This window comes from Ictalurus punctatus, chromosome 12 (genome assembly GCF_001660625.3).
Source record: "Ictalurus punctatus breed USDA103 chromosome 12, Coco_2.0, whole genome shotgun sequence".
NCBI lineage: Eukaryota > Metazoa > Chordata > Actinopteri > Siluriformes > Ictaluridae > Ictalurus > Ictalurus punctatus.
Genome location: NC_030427.2, coordinates 16,450,018 through 16,471,571, shown reverse-complemented (window position 1 = coordinate 16,471,571; position 21,554 = coordinate 16,450,018). Strand labels below are relative to the sequence as shown.

The following is a 21,554-nucleotide window of genomic DNA, read 5'->3' as shown; positions in this document are numbered from 1 at the left end:
TCCATTTTTACTTTCATTCATATTCTACTACAGTACAACTAACTCAGGACACTTCAGGATCTTGAATTTTAGCCCTAAATTGTATGTCTGTTTCTGGAAGAAATCACGCAACACATAACAGCCGTGACAAAAAACGAAAATGTCTTTTTTTAATTATATAAAAAGGGTAAAAAAATTTTAATATATATATTTGTACATATAGACTGTAGATATATATTTTTAAAAACAGCAGTGATTCAGTGCCATCATAACTGAAACTGTTTATAATTTTTTAAATAGCTTAGTCATGATAGTATGTCCAAGTGGAGTCTCTTACATTTTTAACACAGGATCTAAATGATCTCAATCCTTCTTCAACTTCTACAGCAGCAGAGAGGAGTCGATGTTGTACTATTACAAAGACGGAAGCTTGACTATTGAGGAACCCATAAGAGGCCGAGTGGAGACGAACAAGAACTTCAGAGATTTCTCAGTGTCTATCAGCAACGTGAGCAAGTTTACTGGTGCAGATTTAACAGACGTGACGTATATACCATCAGTGAGAGGACGTGTCTGATAGTCCTGCTGGGTAAGCATGTTTATATTTTAACATTATCCTGAAAAGCATGGATTCAAGCGGAACACATTTACTAGCAGTATATTCAGTATGTCTAATGTGGGTAAGGTCTGCAACGGTGTCTGGCATGTTTTTGTTACTAATTTAAAGGCTAAAATTTCACGAGTGTAAAGGCAAGTCGCACGGACAAACCCATCATGAAGCTGCGTAGTAGAAGTGAGAATTTTTGCCATTAGTGCGTCACCAGTTCTGCTAGTACTGGACCATAAGGTCTGTCATTAGTGGACCACCAGTTTTGCTGTCACTGGCCACCAGTTTTATCATTACTGGGCCACCAGTTTTATCATTACTGGGCCACCAGTTTTGCCATTAGTGGACCACCAATTTTATCAGTAATGGACTACCAGTTCTGCCATTAGTGGACTACAAGTTTTGCTGTCACTGGGCCACCAGTTTGTCATTATTTTGTCTCCATCTTTACCACCAGAAAGCTACTGTTTTTGCAATGTTTGTTTTAAGATGGCATGAGATGATTGTGTTAACTTAGAGTGTAACACACACCACTGATCATTGAACTGACCGGCACTGTGTGTATGTGTGTATGTGTGTGTGTTTTTTTTACAGGAATCATACCGATATGTACAGAGAAAACTGAATGGAACCTGTTCATCTACCTGAGTGAGACTGGTGGGCTGTCATTCATCATTCTGTTCCTCGTGGTTGTACTGGTATACACACACACACACACACACACACACACACACACACACACACACTGTGCAGTTACTGAACTTTTTTCTTCTTCTTGCATTTGACTGATCTTCCCTCTCTGTGCAGGTGAAGCTGTACTGTAATCGTGGTAACAACACAGCCAGAGATGCGAATGTTCTGATTTAAGCTGATAGACGTAAGATTTGGAAATTTGTCCAAATCACACAGTGTGCACTAAGTACAATAACTAAATGACACCACACTGTGTACTGACATATTTAGTACAGTACTTCACTGCTTTGAGATTTGTTGCTGTTATCACATGTTGCGGAGTATGTTAATTAGCTTGTTAGCAATTGATGCTAAGTGTATTTAGAGTGTAATTTTGTTCAAACTAAGTGTTTTTAGTAATGATCAACATACCTGCAATAAATGTAAATTTTCCGGATGGTTCTGTCTTGTTTCTACTCCTACAATGCCGTTAGACTGTCTATACCCAGATAGCAAGCACATTTGGGCCGAATCCGGTAGAAATGCGCCACTATCGGCTCAATGCCGTTATCGGTGAAAAATTAATGACCCGGAGCCCTGCCGACTGTTCACACCACTTCTGACTGACAGACGGGTTTTGTTATGTGAGCCAATCTCGGCTGAAAGCTGGTGTAGTTGCGGCAGGTCCATACTCTGTGTAGCGGTGTGTATCTACTTTCGGCCCGAGTTCGTTAAGTCACAGTCGGGCCACAGCTAGAATCAAGGAGCTCAGCCGCCTGGGGAAACAAAAAAGTTTTGACTGTTAAATCGGTTAGGATCCTCGAAGCTGCAGTCATTCTTCGTTTCTTCGTTTTCAAGAGGAATCATTTCAGCTGAAGAAGGTAAGTAATTTAATTGAGTATTTAATTTTTATATCTATATCTTCATAATGGTATGTGTAATGGCGACGAGAACATAATATCAGACGGTGTACTAACAGCTAGCTAGCCAGCTAGCTAATTTAGCTAACATTAATGATGTGTATAAGAGGCAGGAGGACGTGACAAAGAGACCAAATTGTGTTTTCATTCATGCTGTAGATCATGGGGGATTTTAATTTTAATTTTATGTTTGTAATTATTTGAATAGCTACCTCAGGATAGATAATGCGCTAATCCTTGGACAGAAATGATAAAACTGGGGGGGACAGGATAACAGCAGAGTCGGGAGTCTCGGAGCGCTTGGAATCATCATGACAAATGCTGATTCTCACAGCTCGACACTTTTTTATAAAGTTTTTTTTTTATTGCTCTACAACTCAGACACAAACTCTTCGTTTATTCCATCCCTTTCCTCCTTTACTGCTTTTTATTTTACGTTTTGTTCAGATTGTCTTTTTTCCCTTGAATATTTGGTTAGAACTTTCTGGAACATGGAGCAAATGCTAATTTAATATTTTCTGTCAGAAAACCCACACAGCTTGCAGCATGCTGTGGTCTCGTTATTAGATCATATTGTCCACTTGGCAGTATAACAGACCCGTTGTTCGGCTCAACACTGTATTTCTTATGGTGTTTGTGCAATTCTTAGCCTTAGTCTAGCAACATACTATTTTTTTTTCTCATTGAGTGATCCTGAAGGGATTGAATAATGTTTAAATGAAACTGTATTTTACAGACAGCTATAAAGAGAGCCAAAGAGGAGGAGGAGGAAAGCCAAAGAGGGCAGGACCTGGTCAGACCTCCAGTCAGACGTGGAAGTGTCTGGACAAAGAACACCGAGGTGTAAAACATAGATATTTGTCCAGCACATCACTATTACTATTCCTTGATGCTTTGAGGCCATATTTATTTTCATGAAACATTGTAGAATTTGGCAATATAGTCAATAGTTTATAAGTGTACATTTAGTTTTGATCAATTGAATTTTTTATTAGGAGGAGTGTCCGGGTTGGCCCCCTGTAGGTCAGGAGCCTTGTTTGTGCGACTCAGAGGATGTGCCACACCACCCAAACACATTCTTCCACCTTCCCCCACTGTAAACTTCCCCACAGTCACCCCAAATGCCACTTTCACCCCTGTTTCCACCACCACTTTACCAGCAGCACCACCACCAGCAGCACACGGCTCGTTCACAGAGATGCTGCAGAACTGGCAGCCGGTGGACGATATGCCATGTGAGTGTATTCTTCTGCTTTCTGTTTGACTTTCTCTTGTAGGTATTAATTTTGTAGAACGTGTTTCCTCACTTCCCTTAACACAGTGTTCTCTTGTAGCGCTGCCAGGCTGTCAGACTGTACAGGGCCCCCAGTAATCATCAGAACCAGGTAGGGCCAACAGTGATTTCCACTCAGCCATCTTACTGGAATTTGTGTAGTTTAGGAATAAGACTAAGGATGGAGTTGTATAGTTTTGTAGTGTGTATCATTTTAAATATTGTTAACTTCTTTATCATAGCCATGCTGAGGGAGGTGCTGACTAAATTAGTGATGGTGCTGGACCAACAAACCACTGAGATCGCTTCAACCACAGGAGGTCCAGGTGCAGCTTTTGGATATCGAGGAAGATTTACTGCCCCTGCAAGACCTTCCTCAACTGCGTAGTCTGGAGCAAGCAGATTACAAGCAAACACTGGTGAGAATTTTTTTTTCTTTTTGTTAATAATTGCTTGCACAATTACACAGCTACTGAAAGCGTTTCTTTTTTCTCAAAATGACACACTCATATTCAAAGCACAACATTCAACACCACTTTGATATGAAGGAACAGTTATGAGATAATCTTTGGTAGAGGAGGAAAACATGGAAAACACACAGGGCAGGGTAACTGCAGGAGTAGTGAGCAACACTGACACAGCTGACAAGGCAATACATGCTTATTGATTATTTATTTTTATATTATTTTATATTCTAGTGTTTTTTAAAAAAAATCTGTTTCAGGTAAACTGGTTGGCGCTTACTGACAGGGCGGATGTGTGCGACTGCACCTGGTGCATATTGAAGAGGGTGATTGCCAACTCCCTGGCAAAGAACCTCAGTTGGAGGGGTCAATGGAAAGACTTTACTGGCCACTCTCCAACTCGGAGAGGTCGTGATTGGTAAGTATATCTGTTTACAGGCAGAATTATCTGTCTTTCTCAGATGATATGTAAGGGGTAATCCATGGCTAGGTGTGCATTAAATGATTTTAGTACATGATGTGGAGCCAAAGAACCACTCGTTCAAATCGTTTAGTGCACACCTAACCATGGATTACCCGCTTATACCATGGTCTTTCCACAATTAATAAACTTAAAGCTGTCATTGATTTAGAAGCTCAAACATAATTAGAAATTTAAAATAAACTTTCATTTCCATTAGTTAGGTCATTAGAGCTGGAATTTTGCCCGATATAAATCAGACACAGAGATACAGTAGTGTGATAAGATTCAGATTTAGAAATTATAACAGTGATCAAACTGACTGGAACTACCTGTGCAATAAACAGTTATAATGCACACCTTCCAGCCAATCAGAATCCAGTATTCACACTGACCATGGTATAAGCGTAATTAATGCTTAAGATTCATAATGACCTTACCATATGTATTGCTTTATTCCAAAGCTGCAGTTCAAAGAAACCTCTTCATGGCTAATGCTGCAGAGATGGAGGTTGAGGGGACCATGAAGAGGTGGCTCCAGCTAGCATCAGATCGAGAGTGTAGTTGCAAGAGAAGGAAGATGTGAGATGTGAGGAAGATGTGAGGAAGATGTGAGATCTGGGTAAAAAAAAAAAAAAACACACACACACACACACACAAACACACCACAGTTAAAACACTCTAAATACCTTCCTTTTGCCAAAGGAAGGTATTTAGAGTGTTTTAACTGTGGTGTGTGTGTGTGTGTTTTTTTGTGCTATTTGTTAATTTGTTAAAATATTCATATTATAGTCTATTTTCAATTGTTTGTAAAAAGCCTTGCTAACTCTGGACTTCATTTCCCAGCAGCTACTGCACCATACTACATCAATGTCACATGACCACCTGCACCTGTATCACAGTCTGTTTAAGGAGCACTCCTATATATAGCCACTGGTTGTACTACTTCCTCGTCTTACGTATTGTCTAACTTGACCTGTGTCCCTGTACCATGTTTTGTTTGATAGTTTATGTTTAGCCTTAGCCACAGTATTTTGCTGAGTTGTCTGAATGTTTTTGTTTTGTTGTTTGTTTGTTTATTAAACTGTTTGAAGATCTGTGCTTGCTTCTGTATCTACCTTTGTAACATGACAGTTGTGGTCTGAAGTTTACATACCCCATGCAGAATCTGCAAAATCTTCTTACTTTTAACAAAATAAGAAAGATCATAAAAATCCCATGTTGTTGTTTATTTAGTCCTCTCTTGAATAAACTATTTCACATAACAGATGTTTGCATATAGTCCACAAGCCAATAGCTGAATTTATAAAAAATGACCCAGTTGAAAAGTTTACATACACTTTATGTCTACTGTATATGTTAATGCTTAATAAAAGCCCTTAATCTTATTAAATGTTTGAATTTGTGTTTCCCTCCTAAAATGAAGTACATTTAACAGTTTTTGGGCCACATCTGGCACGGGTACCAAGCCAACTCTCAGCCAGTTCAGTCTTACAGTATCTGGGCCAGACCCGGGCCACATTAAGTCACTACAGTATAAGTCACTTTACAGTGTCTGGGCTGGATCTGGGCCGGAGGAAATTGTATGTGTTAGTTTGCAGTGTGTGGGCCAGTTTTGGGCTGGGGACCCAGGCATATACTGGGCCAGAACTAAAGCAAGTATGTGGCCCACAAATGTGCCAGACAAATTTTGTTATCTGGGTAGCCTAAAAGCCAGTTAGCTTATTCATAATTGTACACTTACTTAACAGCAACGTGTTAGCTAGCTGAATTGTAATTTTAGCCATGCAGTGTTTTAGCTTAATCCATCAACACATCTCAGGTAAATGTTGATGTTCTGGATGGTTCTGTTGCGTTTCCACTCTCACTGTCTTTTTTCACTGTTTAAAATCTTCCACAGGCGAAGACCGATTGTTGATACCAAACCCAGAACTCAGTACCAATACCTGCTATAAAGATCACATTCTATATTACACACTGAGTTGATGGAGATAAAACTGCTTCAGGAGATAAAACATTTGAACTAAAATGAGAGTAATAAACACTGATTAACATCAGTTCATAATGTCTGTGAGTCAAAAAAGTGTGAACTAAATTGTGGACTTTTTTTGTGGCAGAAAGAAATGATATTAAATGTTCATTAGAAGGCTGAAAGTTTTCCCAGAAAGTTCCAGCGTGTGTAAAGTGTGAAATGTGAGTGTGTGTGCTGCCCTCTAGTGCACATCAATAACACATTCAACACATATTTAAAGAAGAACATGAAGTCTGTGGGGTTCTAAAGTTCCTCTCTTCGTTGTTGCTGTAACAACTAGCAGTGTTAACAGTGACGTCATTAATGTTATGTCCATCACTGGGAAAGAAATCATGTTCATTCTGACAGCCTTCAGATTTTACATCTTATCTAAGCTTTCAACTGAAGGTTTTACAGGAGACAATTAACAACTCCTGCACTACACTATACTACACTACACTACACTACACTACACTATATTGTACTCAGGCCCTTATTTAGGATTCAGAGGCCCCTGGGTAGAATGTCTTGCCTTGCATAGCAGCTCTGCTACCATTGGTGTGGGTGAATGGGTGAATGAGAACCAGTGTGACATGTTTTGTAGAACCGCTAAGGTTTAAAAAAAAAAAAAGAAAAAGAAAAGAAAAGAAAAAAAAGCGTTGTATAAGCACATACCATATTAAAATTATTAACCTCCCTAGTTATTAATTATACACCTCCCTCCCTACACGTACCCCTAACCGATAAACAATTTATTATTAAACAGTCGTTAGGCACATTATTTCCACTTTTCAAATATTTTCTTCATTTTAACTGAAAATAAATGCCTGTCCGATCTGATATGTGATGGAAAAGGGAAAAGAGCGAGTTTGGTAAAAGGCGGATTTGAACTAGAACGCGTCAAAAACTACTTTGAGGCGCCGCTCTCCAGCCTGCCGCTGTAGACACTGTGTGGGGTGTGTCTTTTTTAATCTTGTGCAGCCCAACCTCCGTTTTCGGCAATGTAAAATAAAAGAAAGAAAAGAAAAACTTTTTTCTTCCCCTCGCTTGGGCCACAAGTGCGCATGGGCCCCTGGGCCAGTGCCCATAATGCCCATTGGATAATTCGGCCCAGACTGTAGCCTACTGTAGGCCTACTATACTATACTATAATAGCCAGAATATTATTAACTCATTGTTCCTTTGATGTTGTTTGAAGAGATTATATTAATATCGAGAGTAAATTGTGAATTTTTATGAAGTTATAATTTTATTTACTACCTACTTTTCTAAAATCTATAGCGGTTTGGGATTTTGTTCTTTTATTTTGATGTGGTTTATAAATGGCTACGTTGCATCATTTCCTGGTTTGAATGTTTTTGCTGTGAGGCAGTTCAAAAAATGAAAACGAAACTACGGTACCAGGAAAATTGTGTTAGCACCACCACAGCTCGGTCCATATTGACTTTCTGAGATCACTTCAGTGCTGAAGAATAGACTAGGAATAGGTCAATCAGGTACGTGTTTGTACGCGATCTTTATGTGTGACATTTTTGTATCAGTACAGGATACGAAGGAGACGAAGACTGACATAAAACTGGCTTGACGTTGAACATTCGATATTGGTAAATTAAGGGACCATTGTAGGGTTAAATATCAGAAATCTTTTTTTCAGTGCTGCTGTTCTCTACATCATTCTATAGCAGCTGTATTGAGAAACCACAGGAGACATGTTCCAACTTAATGCTGTAAGTTCTAGACTAACTTGTGGCTACTTCCGGAGCTCGTTGTTAATATAAACTTCCTCATTTCGCTCCATATAGTTATTATTACCCCATTCGGGCAAGAACAATGTACTTTATTTATTAATCTGTAGAAAAGTTGTGTTTAAATGTTTGCTTAAGACAAACCAAGATAAACATTTCCGCTGGATTTATAAAAGTTTCAGAAATCATGATTTTAATTCGTACTTTTGTGAGAGGCGGAGCCACTGTCCACCCAGCCCTGTCCACTGCGCATGCGCTGACTCCAAGTTTCACAGGACGACGACTCTTTATACAAACAAACCAACAAATAAAAAAAAGGCTTCAAAACCGCACAATGGAAGTAACTGGCACCATGATGTCCTGTTAGATATAAAATCACTGGGCAGGAATCATGGAGGAGACTGCCCCATGCTCAGCAGTATAAAAATGATCCACAGCTGCCCAGATTGTGTTTTATAGCAAATAATTGAAATGAAATCTGACAAATTTTCGGCAGACAGTGTATTACATACAGAACAAAGATTGGGAGAGGAAAAGCGGGATTATGGAGTAATGCTCGTACATTAGAAATGCATGAGAAGCAAGTCTTTCACACGTTAAGAAAAGCAGAGGGGAAAAATATTGTTTCCCTTTTCCAATGATAGTGTCAGGAATCTGTGGTTTCTGAGATGTAGCTGAGGTGGAAATTTGACCGAAATCTGTAAACCCTGGTTAATTATATTAACCTGGAACACAGGTGAACACAGTTAGGAGTAAATGGACTCAGATGGAGCTGCTCGACTGTACGCTGTATAACTGCATGCTGTCGACTCTCATCTGTCTATTACAGCGTCACTGTAAACATTCACTAGATATTATCCTGTAGCAGGAGTCACAGGTGATAAACGGTCCACTTCATTTTGTTCGAGACTATGTTGTCTTTCAAAACCAAAATCCACTGCTGTTTTATGGCTGATGGGAGTATATGTGTGAGAGAGGGGAGATTTATTTATTTATTTATTTACTTTTTAAGAATCCCTCTCCTGATGGTTCAGTGACTCAGCTTTCTGGATGAATTTTGAGTAAATAATAATTTTCTGTCTCACAAACACATAATTTGAGATTCAACAAAATTTAAGAGGTGCTGTATTGAAGCATATAACTGATATCAAACCCAGATTTCAGAAATCTTAAACACAGCACACATTTTCTGTCATGTCCTTATGATTTGCATAATGTTTTGTGGTGATATTTCTGCTCTGTCCCTGAGATATTTTTTTTTCTCCTCTTTTTTCCCCTTTCTCTTCAGCCTGATCACAATGATGTAAAAATCCTCTGGATTTAGTATGGGAACATGGCTTCAGCGACTCTCCTGTTCTTTGTGTTGATATTGTCATCTGTACGTGTTGGAAAGTCTGCTGAGAGTAAGTGAAATATTACTCCAGATGTTAAATTGTTGAATGTGAATGACTGAAAGGAATTTGGGTTTATATATATAAAAAAGACATTTATAAACCAGAGGAACAAAATCCTAAAAAAAAAAAAAAAATCCTAAAATAATCCTAAAAAAACCCCAAAATCCTAAAAAAAAAAAAAAAAAAACTTTAAAAAAAAACTTAAAAAAAAATTCAAGTTAAGACTAAAACAAAAAAATTACAATAATACAAAAGGTCCTGGGGAAATGGGTTAGGGGTTAGGGCTAGCCTTGGCCTCTTGGTTGCTTCTCTGATGAATGAACTGTCAGTTTTTTTTAAATCAGATTTGTTTTGTTTTTTTGTTCAACAGGTCTATTTAAACTGAACTGCCAGCCTGCAGTAGGAGTCATCGGTCAGACCACTAACATCTCCTGCAGTATCGAGTCCCTCACTGATTCTAAGTTTATCAGCATTAACACAGTGGTTTTAACTAGGAGTGGAGAGGATGAACCCTGTTTCACTTTTCAACCATATGTGAACAAAGTGACAGGAGACTCTCGATTTAAAGTTGAAAACGGGCCATTGTTACAGCTTCATAAAACCGCAATCACAGATGAAGGTGGATATTGGTATTTCATCAGGACCAACCTGGGTAATGAGCAAGTAAAATTCACCATCAATGTCACAGGTAAGAGAAAAATGTCCTCTTGTTCACATTATCTCTAAAGTGTCTAAACTGCCCCATTATTTCTGTGACTTTCTGAGATTGTTTGTATTTCTTAGCATGTGATCCCGTGATCTTTTAATGAGAATCTTCTTTAATATTTTTTAGCCCAGTACCGCAAACCGATTATGAACTCCGTGCCAGAAGATGTAGTGAATGGTGAACATGCTGATCTGTACTGTAGCACTAGCGGTGGATATCCAGCAGGAACCATCCACTGGTTTGATCAAAGCAACACAAACTGGACAAAAAGCGCCACACTTCAAAGCACGCAGGGAAATGACGGTCTCTTCACTCTGACCAGCAAACTGAGCTTCCAGACGTTCGACACACTCTGGGCACCTTTCAGGTGCGTCGTCCTCAACAACAAATATGAAGACAGAGGAGGGAGCATGTCAACTCTGGAGATAAAGGGTAATTATATATACATTCATATATAAATTTATATTACACAGACATTACATTAATTTTAACATTAACACTAATATAACTTTAAAAGATTAACTTTAACATTCATTTTAGCTTCATGCACTACATCGCATAAATTTTTATTTGACTGCACAATAAGTTTACCTAACTTTAGCAAAGACACCCTGTGCTAATCTCTCAACCAAACCAATTGTAATCGCTAAATGAAGACATTCATATTTATGTAAGATTAACAAACCGAGCACAAAGTATTTTGTTTTTGTTTAATTACAGAATTCTGTTTTTGAGTAGTGACAGCCCTTACCTCAGACTTTAACATCTGGCTGTTTGTATCACTTCAGTTTGAGTGATAACAGATATATCTTGTTATTTTTCCAAATAATACTCTTTTTGATTCCATTACCATCACTGGGGTGGTTAGGAACAACGGTTGAGAAGGATGAGTGATATTTCCTCTTCCTTTATTTTTGTGTAATGGTCTCAGTGTGTGATACTCAAGCATTTATCGACAGAATATGTGCCAAAGTTTAGATACAAATACTAATCGATTAAAATGGCAATGAATAAAATTAATCAATACAACAGTCATAAATATATTACAGCATATTATAAATTGGTTATAATTTTAAAATGGATGAACAACTGATAATAATAATTGATATTTTGTAATAGTTGTTAATAAACGTGTATATGGTTGTAATAAACGTGTAAATAGTTTATTAGGCTAGAAAGCTCACATAGGTATCGATTGAAGGCTACTAAATCATCATCATATCATATTGTAACAGATATCAGTGGTATCATCAGATATCGAATCATTGACTTGTGAATTGAAATTGTATCATATGATGTACAATCCTGAAGTTTAGCCCTGTAATAGAAATGACACCGTATTAATCACTACCTACTACCATTAAACTGTAGAAAGTACTATAGCTTTAAAAATTGCACAGTTTTAGGCTAAAACACGAACAGGCATTATACTAAAAATCATGCAAATGCTATGGCTAAAGCGTAGATGTTGACACCTCTGCTGGTGATGTTTTTTTTTAAATATATTTTTTAATTGCATACGCTTACGCTTGAATTCTTATCTTTATTTTGTTTCTACACTGTATCATGGAGGGTAAAAAAAGTGGTCTTATCATACCTAAGGGGATTTTAGACTGCTTTGCATTGTGAATAAGAACGCCCTTACCATACGTTGCATTTTAGTCATTAACAGATTTAAAAAAGTTTACATATCACAGAAAACAAAACTGTTGATATGGTAAAGTTTTCCATATGGAGACGTTTATATATTTATAAATTTGACTAAAAAATGGTTAGTTTCAGCACATGGCTGCAAATAGTGTTGGATTGACTACTGGACATTGTAACAGTAACATAATAGTATTTCTGAAAACCTTTCCAAAAACTCTCTCTCTCCCTCTCTCCAAGATACCCCAGTGAATTCCCCAGCTGGTGACAGCACGGTGAGAAACGGCATTGCTGGTGTGATAGTTATCGGGTCTCTCGTTGTGGGGCTTCTGGTTGCTCTCTTGTTCAAGCGAAGATGCGCTCGGCGTAAGTAATAAAGTTCATTTAAAAATAGGAAAATAAAAGAAAACAAACAAGTGTGCTAAAATACAAAGAAATACAAACTATAATATTTACATACAAATAACACTAGAGGAAGATGATTAATGGTATTGAATGATAAATATATACTGGTAATTAAGCAGAAACAAAGTCTAAAGAAAAATTATGAGCTGTGTTTCAACAAAATGATCTCTAACGTTTATAGTCAAGTTTATCAGTTAAGTATGTAGTGAATAGAATATAATTATCATGATGGTAGTGATCATGTATATAATATATAATTAATTATAGTGTATTAAGATTTGTATACATGGTTAACACAACAGCTTTTTCTACAACAAACCAAGCAGTAACACTCTTTTAATTTCACTTTCATTCATGTAAATCCAGTCAAGCATGATGAGAAACGGTGCTCAGTTACAGTGGCAGCTCATCCATTGTCATTCAGTCATTCAGTAAATGTTAATCTTTATAAAGTTTGTCGTTCACAACTTCATAACTTTTAAAATTCTGTTGAAATACTAATGAACTATTTTGAGTGACCAATGATCACTACCACTGTCGAAGGAAACAATTGAGGGAATGTCTAAACCGCTCAAAACAATCTCCAAGACTGTATGCTGGACAATGAAGTCTTGTCAGTGCTCAACTGCCGATTATGTGTTCCACAAAAAATTTGCTAGATATTAGCCTGTAACATGAATCACGTGTTATAGACTCTTGACGTAATTTTGTTCTTATAAATGTCCTTATAAATGTTGTCCTGCTCCATCAAAATCTATATTCATAAGCCACTGTTGCTCAGTTACCGAAAGAAAAGGCAAAATGGACAGATAAACACAGGATTCTGTGAAGGCTGAAGAATTTTTTAAATGTTTGAACAGTTGAATACATGGATAAAGTTCCATAATCCAAACTAAGAGAAAATCTGAAGGAGAACCAAGAGCAACAAAGTCACCATGTAGTGGTGTGTGAAAGGAACAAAGGATTCACAACATGAATCTCTATTCTCTAATCAAAATCTAACCTGTAGCCTTCTCAGGCAGAGATGTTTTACACAATCCCACTTTTTTTTTATCACAAGTTAGCAGTTTTCTGTGTTTGGTTGAAAGGGAAAGCTGAGATTGACTTTATAATATATCTTCTCAATATATATTCAGGTCCATAAATATTCGGACATTATTTAGTTTAGTTATTGTTATTTTTATCGATTTTACAACCCAGTTCCAAAAAAGTTGGGACACTGTGTAAAATGTAAATAAAAACAGAATGCAATGATTTGCAAATCTCATAAACCCATATGTTATTCACAATAGAACATAGAAAACATTTCAAATGTTTAAACTGAGGAAATGTACCATTTTAAGGAAAATATAAGGTAATTTTGAATTTGATGGCGGGCGCACGGTGGCTTAGTGGTTAGCACGTTAGTGGTTAGCCTGACACCTCCAGGGTCCGGGGTTCATGTCCGGCCGGGGCCATGTGTGTGCAGAGTTTGCATGTTCTCCCCGTGCTGCGGGGGTTTCCTTCGGGTGCTCCGGTTTCCTCCCCCAGTCCAAAGACATGCATGGTAGGCTGATTGGCGTGTCTAAAGTGTTCGTAGTGTATGAATGGGTGTGTATGTGAAACTGTAGACGCAGTTTTTTGCAGATTGGTGAACCTCTTCCCATCTGTACTTCTGAGAGACCCTGCTTCTCTAAAATAATCTTTTTATACCCAATCATGTTACTGACCTGTTGCCAATTAACCTCCAGCTGTTTCTTTTTAGTAACACTTACTTTTCCAGCCTTTTGTTGCCCGTCCCAAATTTTTTGAGACATGTTACGGCCTTAAAATTCATAATTACCTTATTTTTTCCTTAAAATGGTACATTTACCTCAGTTGAAATTTGTAAATCATTGCATTCTGTTTTTATTTACATTTTACAGTGTCCCATTTTTTTTGGAATTGGGTTGTAGTTATTGTTATTTTATTTTACACACGTGTGTCAGTATGCCTTATATACATTTCAATCGGGTAATTATGTTGAAAACTGAGGAAGAGTGTTCAAAATCCCACCTAACCAAAGTTATTTTGGTGGTTGAAGCAGTATGTTCTTAGGACCCTCCCAGTCATCTGGTTTGAGCATATTGATGTTTAGTCGAGAACAAATGGCTTCCCATACCCAGGACGTCAACTGAACTCCCTGATCAGAGATTATGTCTTCAGAAAGCCCATAATACTGGAACACTTGAAGATGATCCCAGCTGTCTCTATTCCTTGGCAGTGGAAAGTTTGGGGAGAGATACGGGAAATAAATACTTGGAGCTAGTGCAGCTAGTGTAATGTTGTTACTTTGAGAGTTTGGGATGTCAGTGATGAAATCACTGGAGATGTCAGAGCATTATTGGTGTGGAATGGGTAGTGGCTCAAGGAGACCTGAAAGAAATTGCCTTGTAGTTTGGGCTTTGACAGAACAAGACAGAACAAACCTTAAAACTTTAAACATTGAAATATAAAAAATTTCCACCAAACTTCTAGGAGCCAGGTGTGAACCCACTGAATTACAGTTTCCTTCAAGTCAGATGGTATGTATAGTCTTTCAGAAGGATTTTCTGGAGGTATTGTAATCTCCCACTTGAGCTTGATAGACATCCACCATGATATCCCAGTGATCAGGATAGTGTTGGATGGGAACCACTCTTTGTTTGCTGAAGGCCAGAGTGGCTTTCTCTGTCTAGTTGCATTTTTTGGGCTGCCCTTTCAGGAGAGATGTCAGAGGAGCTGCGACAGTGCTGAAAGTTCAGATGAATTGCTGATAGAAATTGGCAAACCCCAGAAACCTTTGTAGTTTGGTGTTGTGGCCAGAAGGTTACTGTGGAAACTCAGTATGATATGATAGGATTCGATTTAGTAGCCTTCATTTGATGCGCAAGTGACAAACTTTGTTCAAAATCTGTGGGAGGCCTACTGTTAATTTTTGAATGAGAAGAGTTGCCGGCAAATCATCTCGATAGCCTATAAAATTATTACGAATTATTGATTTACACACCACCTGTTTGTACTTTTTCCATAGTAATTGATTTATAATCAATTATCATTTATTTATGATTGTTGCAGTGCTTCATTTCTGCTGTTGCCTTTTAAATTGATGCATTGATTCAAATAGCTGGATCATTATGCCCCTAATATCTATTATTACTGATGATTCATTATTATTTAGATGATAATAACACCCATTGCACTAAAATCACTAAAACAAGTCCAGACTTGATCCTGGGCTTCAGGTCAATTGTATTTAGATATCTAATAGATAATTAATAAAAGATAACTGTGTTTTTTTTCCACAGCACTATCTTTCCACATTTCAGGTATGTCAACTATTCAGATTTGTTTATGGTGTAGCTGTGGTGCTGGTTTTATTCAGTAACTTTACAGATCTCAGTGCATGGACACTAATATTTCCAGGGGAAAGCTATGCTCTTTAATCTACTCTCTTTGCTGCTGCTTGGCTCTGAAAAAATTAATACTCTGTTTGGCATATAGCTTATGAGAATTTTTTTTCCAATTTTTCACAAAAACACTGTTTTTCCACAGAACCCACATATGCAGAAGAGGGAGAAGGTAATGTTCATGTTCCTAATGTTACACTATTACTAGAAAGAATCTTGGACACACACCTGACACACACTATTACCTGATCGTGAGCATGATTACAGAGAGAACATGCCAGGGTGTGATTTGTGATTTGATGCAGACCAGGGAGTTCCTGAGTTTGGCTCTGGTTTATTTAATGAAAGTGACAGTTATCTCTCCTCTAATATCACAGCTTAATAATCAGATATAAGCTGAGTTTAAATAAATTGATATCAAATGAGAATAGACTGTAAAAATATTTGAGGCATCGATTTGTGGTCGAATGCTCAGCTTCATGGGTACTCACTTTTGTTGCCAGCGGTTTAGACATTAATGGCTGTGTGTTGAGTTATTTTGAGGGGACAGCAAATTTACACTGTTACACAAGCTGTACACTCTCTACTTTACATTGTAGCAAAGTGTCATTTCTTCAGTGTTGTCACATGAAAAGATATAATCGAATATTTACAAAAATGTGAGGGGTGTACTCACTTTTGTGAGATACTGTAATTCTCCTGTGGCCGTGTTTTTACGTTATTTTTTATACCGAGGTACCACTCTCATCTGCTTTTAGTTTGTTGCTTTGAGCTCAACAGGAAGTCTAAAAAAAAAATCATAAAAATAATGTACTGTATTATACATAATAATAATAGAAAGTACATGTCACATAATGCTGTTTTTTCACTATACTAAATGGTGATTTAATTTTATTACATTAGAAGTTTGTAGAGATGAAATATCAACTAGAACGTATATCATTTAATCATACGCTATAATCACAGTGTATTATACTATAGTAATATTAGTACCTACTAACACTATACTAATAATATACTGTAGCATTAATACAATACTATATTATTTAGTAATAATAGTAATTTTAATATTAGGTCAGACTCCTACTAATAATATAGTAATATTACATCCAGTGTATAATAAACTATAATAATATTATACTATAAAAATATTATATACAATCTATAATATGCTCCAGTAACATAGAAATAGTAATATAAGTAACTATTAATTCCGTTTTATTCTATATTATACTAATATTATGTACACTATATAACTATATAATATACTCTAATAACAATAATCATAAACAAACTACTTATACTGTATAAATATTACACATTTATACACACAAATATCATCTGAGCTGTATGTAATACTATATATATATATATATATATATATATATATATATATATATATATATATATATATATATATATATACACAACACACAAAGATCAGATGTAGTGTATTGTATTATTATTATATGATTGTACAGTAGAATATTATTACAGTATAAAAATGGTTGTGATATGTGATTTGTAAAGTTTTATCTTATTGTTGTTTTTTTCAGCCCTGAATGAACCTGTTTATAAGAAAGCAGCTGATGCTGAAGAGAAGATCGCAGTGTAATGTCTGATTATTAATTACTCTGTAAATATTTAATCACATGATGGTAATTTAACAGACACAGCCATCAGGACATTCTACAAAATGGATTCTTTCTCCATTACTGACTGAACGAACGAGTTTGTGTTCAGTCCCGTGTGACACTGGGTGTGATTTTAAATGAGGTAAGATAAAAGGCCAGGCATTTAGGGGAAAGTTCCTGATTGTGTAAAATACCAGGCTGGCGGGACATTTAAAAAAAAGAAATCAGCCAGTCTGACAAAAGAAAAGTGAAAGATAACTGTATCTTTAATGGAGTTATATGTGTATAATTTGTCGTTCACTCTATTTTTATTTTCACAAAATTATCTGTCAGAATTATCTAGCATGTCTGAGTGTGCTGAATTCGCCAATAACAAATCTTTTTATATAACAATAACAATCTAGTTTCTGGGATCTGTCAGCTAGTTAATTCTACTCACATTTTTTTTATTATTCTCTTGGGTAAATAATAAGCCAGGATGTTAAGAGCTCGTATCCGTGTCTCACAGCTCCAAAGGTGGTGGTCCAGTCCTGATCCTGAGTGGATCAGGACATTGTACAAAATGGATTCTTTCTCTATTACTGACTCATGAATGAGTTTGTGTTCAGTGCCATGTGACCCTGAGTGTGATTTTAAATGTGTAACTAAAGGGCCAGGCTGTGGGGACTATGGAAAGTCCTTAAATGTCATGATAAGTTAGGATGTTAAGAGCATGTATCTGTGTCTCACAGTCTGAAGTTCCATCCTGATCCTGAGCGCTGTTCTGCTACACAAGTGCTGATTTTTATTTAGGAATTTTTGATTATTGACTTTCCCGACATGCACTTTACATCTCTGAAGTTGACATGGGTTTATTTTTAGTGCAGGAATTTTTAAAATTATATTTAAAAACACAATAAATCACTAATAATAAGTAATAAACTTGTTTTACAGAAGCTTTACAACATTATTTGTAATGATAACAAGATGGAAAACATATGACGTTCTTTAACAAATACAAAATTATAATCATCAAATTGCTGTGTTATAAGAGGAAGAAAAGACATCGTCATTGATTAAATTCCTTTAATAGCACTTCCCACATTGTTTTATTTAGATTTAGGGTGAGGTAGACTTCCATTACTTGTTCTCTACATTAGCTGTACAATGCTAAAACAATGAACTTCAGAAAACAAATATCTTTGGGTATTTAGATGAACAGATTTATTTTTTCACTTAAGTGTCCTTTAAAATTGTCTGTCCCCGACTCTCAGGATCAGTGATGTGCCTTTACTTTTATAGGTTTATCACACACTAATCCCTAATCTCAAACACCAAAATGTTCCACAGGCGAAAGCCAAAGTTTAATACCTAACCCAAAACTCAGTGCAGAGACAAAGGCATCGAGATCATACAGAACCGAGTAGACCCGTGAATCAGAATACTACAAAATAACGAGAGCTGTAATTGGTGAATAAAGTGCTTCAGGTGTGTCATTAATGTAGTTAGGCCAGTGGTTTTCAAAGTGGGCCTCAACAATTTGGTGTGAAAAATAAATTCTCACTCTCAGACAACCACACACACACAATCACAATCAATTCCTTATGTAATAGAAATATGTAATTATTAATAAACAAAGGGATATATATTCAGAAGTCTGTATTTTTAATGTGTTTTAAAGATATCTTGCAAAAGGGGGGCCTCGATTAAATGTTAATACCATTTGGGGGGCCTTGCCCTGGAAAAGTTTGGGAACCACTGAGTTAGGCTACCTGAACTAGAACTCCAGAGAATGAGACCCTTTCTGGACAAGAAGGATATTACAGTCAGCTGGTGTAATATTCTGAAGTTAGGAAGCCTACACTTTAAAAAGTAATTCAGGGGACTATTACCACACTGTAAACATGGATAAGTTGATTGTACTTAAAAATTTGAGGAAAGTGGTTGCCTTAAAAAATTAAGTAATGTTTACTCGATAACTTAAGTGAACTTAACTTAAACATTCCAGCCCTTCCAACAATTATTTTTAAATTCAGTGCACTAAATTCCAAGTTGATTTAACTCAAAATCATTTGTAATATCGACTGATCTGTCCAATTACTCAACTTAGTTTCTTACATTAAATAAAGTAAACTTTAAATTAATCAAATTATATATATAAAAAAAGCAAGTGCCAAGAGTAATTTTTCTTTTTATTTCAACTGAAATATTTTAATTTGAAAATACTATACACACAGTCAAGAAAATTCTGTGAAATTATTTGCCAAATTCTACTTCCTAAAGATGTGGACTTCTGAATTATCAGTGTGAGGAAACTTGTCTGTAAACATGTTATTCTAAAAGTGCAACATTACAAAGTTTCTCTTTTTGGCATCGTAGCTGAAAAAATCTATTATATATATATATATATATATATATATATATATATATATATATATATATATATATATATATATATATATATATATACACACACACACACACACATACACTGAGGGAAATGAGTATTAGACGCATCAACATTTGTTTCAGTAAATATATTTCCAATGAGGCTATTCAAATGAAATGTTCACTAGACATCAGCATTGTACCACTGTATATATAAATAAAATTAATTTCTAATTTCTATAAAATAGGAACATTGCATATAAGAATTGAATCAAACCACAAAATCAGTGTCAATATCATAAAAGATGCACTTCAACAGTACAAATGAACCACTTGCTAATGGAACAGTAGTATAACAATTGGGAGGCCCGTTTCACTGTTAGCTGATTTTTCAAAGACTGAATTTTGGTTGCCAGTTTACCTTCCAGGTTGAGCATTACCTGCTAAATAAAGTGGAAACTGTTTTTCATACACTTAGCATAGTTCAAGTACAGGGCATAAATCAGTCCGAAAAGAACACAGAAGGCCTGAGACAGGTCAGCCAGTTCATCTATCACCAAAATCCCTTCCAAGACGTTGCTCATTTTGAATGGGTTTAGCTGAGGACTTTCTGATTCGAAGCAGAGGATCCCCCACTAAGGCGCATGGTGGCATAGTGGTTAGCACATTCGCGTCACACCTCCAGGATCCGGGGTTCGGGTCCCGCCAGGGCCGTGTGTGCGGAGTTTGCATGTATGCAAGTTTTGCATGTTCTCCCCGTGCTGTGGGGGTTTCCTCCCCCAGTCCAATGACATGCATGGTAGGCTGATTGGTGTATCCATAGTGTATGGGTGTGTGAGTTTGTATGTGATTGTGCCCTGCGATGGACTGGCAAGGTGTACCGTGCCTGATGCTCCCTGGGATAGGCTCCAAGTTCTCTGCCACCCTGAGAAAGGAGTAAGCAGTAGAGGATGGATGGATGGATGGATGGATGGATGGAGGATGCCTGACTGGAGTTTGACTGTATGAGTTCTTGTCAGTTACATCCCAACAGCGAAAGAAACAGATTGACAAAAAATGTCTGTTGAACTCGCCGGGAGAAACAAGTGGGAGAAAATGTCCAAAATTGTTTAAAACAATGTTTTTCACTGTTGAAAAAAAATTAACAGATGAAAAAATGGCGGCGAGTTCAAGTGGGATCGTCTCCACTGCGCGCGAGTGAAAAACGAGCTAGTTAAAGCTAGTTGTTTTTTTTACTACTCACAAACAGCACCTCGATTGGGGAAAAAAACCGCCAATAAAAATGAACAGACAAAAAAATGTCCGCCTAATTCAATTTGAAGCGCCATTTAGAAACCAAACACCCTACACTCAAAGACAAACCCTTAGATTTTTTCAAATTAAAGTTATCTTGCCTTGCACAACAGAAACACAACACCAGCAAACACACATCAGTGTCTTAACAGGTGTCTAGAAGCGTCCCACCACGTCTCACAACGAGTTGCTAAATCAGGAAAACCTCACACTATTGCCGAGGCGCTAATCTTACCTGCTGCCAAAGATATCTGTCAAGTCATGTTTGGAGAGAATTTCGCACAGCAGATTGGTGACACCGCCCTTTCTAACCACACCACTAACCGCCGCATATCTGATATGGCAAGCGACGTTAAGGAGCAATTGCTAGCTAACATCATGCAAAGTCAGTACTATGCCCTGCAGCTTGATGACACAACTGATGTTGCAGGGTTTGCTTGGGGGGGGTATTAGTTAAAAAAGTTTGAGAACCTCTGAACTATACTATATATACAACATACAATAATAACAGATTGCAGTGAGTCACCGTTTTATAAGTAGATGAACTATACTGTATGGTACTACACTACA

At 36.8% G+C, this 21,554-nt stretch overlaps 1 protein-coding gene and 1 long non-coding RNA gene across 9 annotated transcripts in view; both read left to right on the top strand.

The window, feature by feature from the left end:
• The window catches only part of LOC108272640 (uncharacterized), a 31,330-nt gene extending 25,569 nt beyond the window's left edge, over positions 1 to 5,761 (top strand). For 2 of the 7 annotated variants that reach the window (XR_008397268.1, XR_008397269.1), the window contains 6 exons: positions 2,915 to 3,413; positions 3,513 to 3,563; positions 3,694 to 3,870; positions 4,176 to 4,333; positions 4,840 to 4,997; positions 5,222 to 5,748. This is a non-coding gene — a long non-coding RNA (uncharacterized LOC108272640). Of the gene's footprint in view, positions 1 to 366; positions 569 to 1,180; positions 2,140 to 2,914; positions 3,420 to 3,512; positions 3,564 to 3,693; positions 3,871 to 4,175; positions 4,334 to 4,839; positions 4,998 to 5,221 lie in introns of all 7 variants that reach the window. The other 5 variants (XR_008397267.1, XR_001814110.2, XR_008397266.1 and 2 more) reach the window with 5 other exon arrangements.
• A 1,960-nt stretch (positions 5,762 to 7,721) lies between these two features.
• LOC108272637 (uncharacterized) lies at positions 7,722 to 18,958 on the top strand. 2 transcript variants are annotated; one of them, XM_017481164.3, is made up of 9 exons: positions 7,740 to 7,882; positions 8,041 to 8,113; positions 9,420 to 9,534; positions 9,896 to 10,213; positions 10,358 to 10,663; positions 12,119 to 12,244; positions 15,589 to 15,609; positions 15,836 to 15,862; positions 17,247 to 18,958. In XM_017481164.3, the coding sequence occupies exons 3-9, from the start codon at positions 9,465 to 9,467 to the stop codon at positions 17,303 to 17,305; spliced, it is 927 nt and encodes a 308-aa protein (XP_017336653.2). In that variant the 5' UTR covers positions 7,740 to 7,882; positions 8,041 to 8,113; positions 9,420 to 9,464; the 3' UTR covers positions 17,306 to 18,958. The 2 variants fall into 2 exon arrangements, with proteins under 2 accessions (XP_017336652.2, XP_017336653.2); XM_017481163.3 differs by lacking the exon at positions 8,041 to 8,113 and having other exon boundaries at positions 7,722 to 7,882.
• The last annotated feature ends 2,596 nt before the right edge of the window (positions 18,959 to 21,554 follow it).